Below are 3656 nucleotides of genomic sequence, written 5' to 3'. Positions count from 1 at the left end.
AAACTGCTTCTGGTAAGTTATGAGAGTGGTTGCTGAGGGAGTGGATGAGTTCGATGTCGCGAGGAAGAATGTCAAGGCAGCCTTGATGCCTGTGTTCATCTGATAGAGAGTTGCCGTTGGTGTCATACTGCTGGACTCGACAGCGGAAACGGCCATTGTCCTCAAATCGTCCGAGAACGACGGGCCGCCTCATCGACTGCGTGATTGAAGTAGCAGACTTTGGCCAGCCGAGACGTATGGAGTAAGTCATCAATAGGTTATAAGCACGAGGCTTACGAATGAAAGACCTTGCGGGAAAATCGAGTGATTCAGGGGTAGTCGATACGACTGCGACTTTCGACAGGAGCACAGTGTGGCTAGAGACTTCGAAGTCCGGCCTTGACGACCGCGTTCGCTGGCTTGTCCGTTTCTGAAACGCCCTCCGATCTTTTTCTACCACAATCACTTGATTAAGACCGTAACCGTTTGCTCGCCGACATATCTTGCGCAGACGGCGCTGGGGCGCTTCTCGATACTGAGGCCTGCCTTCTTTCAGATAGAGCTTCATCCTTTCTACAATAAGAGATGCAGCGTCAACTCTCTGCGAACCAAGATCATCCAAGCCGCGGTATTCCACGGACGTTGATTTATAGTGTGATTTACAGAGAATATTGTATCAAGCCAAGTACATAACAGACAGTGAAACTGCGGGCGGTATTCGAGTCTGATATAGCCGGGTCAAAACGATTCGACTTCAGTGATCTAGCTCCCAATGAGCTACTACATTGTCTCGGTGCTAAACAGGTTTTACATCAATGACATAAAACCCGCTGGTTGGTTCATCTAATTAAACCGTTCTGTTAGCTTATCATTTTTCAGGTTCGGTTGAGTGCGTGCACGAGTACTACACGAAGTAGAGTTTCATAATGGTAAATTGAGAGAGAAACCTTAGACTGAGTCTATCATGTCTCGGTGACGGTATAAAAAAAGCCTGTGTCAACAATAATCAGTTTCTCATTTAGTCATATTCTCCAGCCTATAGAGTGCCTGACCTTTTCTTGTCTCCGCAGACTTTTACGTCAGGCTCGCGCGGGCGGCGTTCACGTCATCTCTGTAAGGGTCATCATCGCTGTTATGACACAATCTGTAAATACTTTGAACAGCCCTAAGCTGTCAAAGAGATGGTCGAAGATCATTGGGGCATCGACAGCCGAGTCGCACCAGCTGGGAAGTCCGCTAGCCACCAAACAAAATCCATTTTGATAACTCCAAAGTCAAATATCAGCTTTCTATCTATCAGCTCGTTGCTGTAACAACAAATCTGGCCTATGGACCTGGTGGTATCGACGATTAAGCAGTCTTAAGTCCATAAAAGAAGAATTGGGTTGTGATCGAGGCGCAACATAAGAAGCATTAGCAAAATAAACCTTGCGGCGTGATCTGGCAAAATACCACGTGCAAATTCATGAATTGAGGTCAAGGGGTAATCTTAGGTTGCCTCGTCAGCTAAGTCACACTTCAGAACTTGCCTCATTATGGCACGGGAAACCCTGCTAGAGCGTAAAGAATTAGTCATAGTTTCCTTTCACTCGGCTGGATACTAAAGCTGACATCATTCATTTATCAGGTTCAACGGGTGGTTGAATATGGGTTGAAACTAGCAATGCTGTCATTGCGATTGTCCTCAGGTTCGCTCACGGGGTCAGAACATGAGCGCTATTGTATGACACAGAGGGACGATATGACGTACTCCCTCACTCAATCAGCAATAACCAAGTTATAAGAATGATGGTCGTCTAGGGCACTGCCGCCTCAGAAACCAAGATGAATAACCGTTCAAGCTATGCTAACCATGCGTCTCGTTACAAGTTCGCCATGTTCGGCGCTAAACGCGAAAAGAGAAGCTTCAAGGATAACATCAGACGTATCAGCAAGCCAGACATACGTCGATTAGCTCGTCGCGGTGGCGTGAAGCGTATCAGTTACGGTTTGTGATAAGTCTTTGTATTATATCCTCTAGGATGGCACTGACAGATATTTAAAGATGTCTACAATGAGGCTCGCGCCGCGATGATGTCATTTCTAGAAAATATCATTCGCAGCGCAGTCATGTATTGCGATCATGCAAACCGCCGAACGATCACGTCGCTAGATGTTGTTTATGCGCTGAAACTGCACAGGAGGGTATTATATGGGTACGGCCATTAAACCAAGGGCGGCCTAAGAGTTGTCATATCTGTGAGGGTGGAAGTAAAAACAAACAGCAGTGTCACTTGCGGCTTATACACACCTTCTTACAAACTTAGATCTTCCCAAGACGATAAAATTATCGCGATATCAAGTACGTGTGATTAGGTAATATGAGCTAGCTTGTATTATCTCTGACTTAGTAAACCGAATCTTACAAAGACCTCAGCCAGTCCTGTTGCCCTTCTGCTATTTGGAAATCCTGTTCTGGCGGTAATTGATTAGAGTAGAAATCTCCCCCATCTTTGTGATGCGAAGTGTTAAGGTTCAGCTAAGCCGGGATAAGCCAAGGCGAGCTGGTGCGCAACTCCATGTCAAAAAGCATACTGGCTGTATAGGGCTAGGGGATGGCTGAAGCATCATCGTCAGCAAGCTCGTTTCGTGAAGCAGTCTTTTAGCCATCACGTCGAGAAGTGCATGACAGTACAGCCGCTCGCTGTTTATCGAAAGAATACCGACTAAGCAGCATTTTGCGGACATGCAACAGAAGGAAAAGGGACAAATTCTCATGCTCTCGGGAACTATGCGGAGAGTCGTGAGCAAGAGAAAGCTTATGCTGTCCATTTCATCACGATTTGGACCCTCCTTTCATGCAGAGTTCTCGTTGCTTTGAAGGGACAGAAAAATTTGCTTACTCCTTTTCATGAGAACGCGTAAAGTGGAAACTGTGAATAGTTGGACCCGCCTAGTATTGCAACGCAAGTCAATTTCGCCTAGGATCGACGAAGTGAGGCTCTTGAAGGGATTTCTGCGCCCTGGAAAGGTGCCACAAAGCGAACGATGCACAGGCCGGCGTCCGAGCGATTGACGTTGGCAACACACGATCTAATTGGCTATTGACAAACGGACAACATGGGCATGATCCGATTCGCTGATTACCGGATGGGGGTCATCTGGCCTACCGAAAGGTCCACACATGGCCGGTCTGGTATTGGCCTTGTTTCTGGATCTCACTGTGGTCTGTGCTCGGACGTGGAAATTTCCTGGTACATACTGCGTAGAAACATCCGCCGTCCACCACCTCGCGTAAAATTTGGAAGATCTAATAACATATAATCTAATCTGAGTAAGCCTATAAGAATACCTTGGTGGATCACTCTGGCCGTAGTCATGTCAGGTTGCGTGAAGCCGAAATTGTCGACACATTGTTATGGCAGGAGTGGCATGTCTTGGCCTGTTAGCGGGGTTATTATCTGATCGCTAACTATCCTGGACACACGCTGAGCGACCGAAGAATGCTTACTTTCTCGATCAGAGTGGCTCTTCGCAAGCATTTCGCCCATGCCCCTCGCATCTGTTTCGCTGCGCGGACGCGCACATCTGCGTAACGGTGTGTCATCCGCTAAGTCTTTTGAATAACCGCCGAAGTCTTTGCTGTACGCTCTCGGCCCTGGGTCGGGAACCAGTAGGTACAGTGCTCCTTTCAGTAC

General features: G+C 47.3%; 3 protein-coding genes across 3 annotated transcripts; 1 reads left to right on the top strand and 2 right to left on the bottom strand.

Annotated features, from left to right (window-relative positions):
- On the bottom strand, window positions 1-547 carry CABS01_16849 (uncharacterized protein; the record flags this gene model as incomplete). Its single annotated transcript, XM_060550178.1, has 1 exon — window positions 1-547. A coding segment is annotated over one exon (547 nt), but the record flags the coding sequence as incomplete, so codon positions are not given.
- Window positions 548-1803: 1256 nt separating this feature from the next.
- CABS01_16848 (histone H4.1) lies at window positions 1804-2187 on the top strand (the record flags this gene model as incomplete). Its single annotated transcript, XM_060550177.1, has 2 exons — window positions 1804-1966; window positions 2024-2187. The coding sequence occupies 2 exons, from the start codon at window positions 1804-1806 to the stop codon at window positions 2185-2187; spliced, it is 327 nt and encodes a 108-aa protein (XP_060402499.1).
- Window positions 2188-2493: 306 nt separating this feature from the next.
- On the bottom strand, window positions 2494-2736 carry CABS01_16847 (uncharacterized protein; the record flags this gene model as incomplete). Its single annotated transcript, XM_060550176.1, has 1 exon — window positions 2494-2736. The coding sequence occupies one exon, from the start codon at window positions 2734-2736 to the stop codon at window positions 2494-2496; it is 243 nt and encodes an 80-aa protein (XP_060402498.1).
- Between the last annotated feature and the right edge of the window lie 920 nt (window positions 2737-3656).

The sequence above is a fragment of the Colletotrichum abscissum genome, assembly GCF_030869225.1.
Source record: "Colletotrichum abscissum strain IMI 504890 chromosome Unknown Scaffold_175.1, whole genome shotgun sequence".
Lineage (NCBI taxonomy): Eukaryota > Fungi > Ascomycota > Sordariomycetes > Glomerellales > Glomerellaceae > Colletotrichum > Colletotrichum abscissum.
This window is presented reverse-complemented; position numbering and strand designations above follow the sequence as displayed.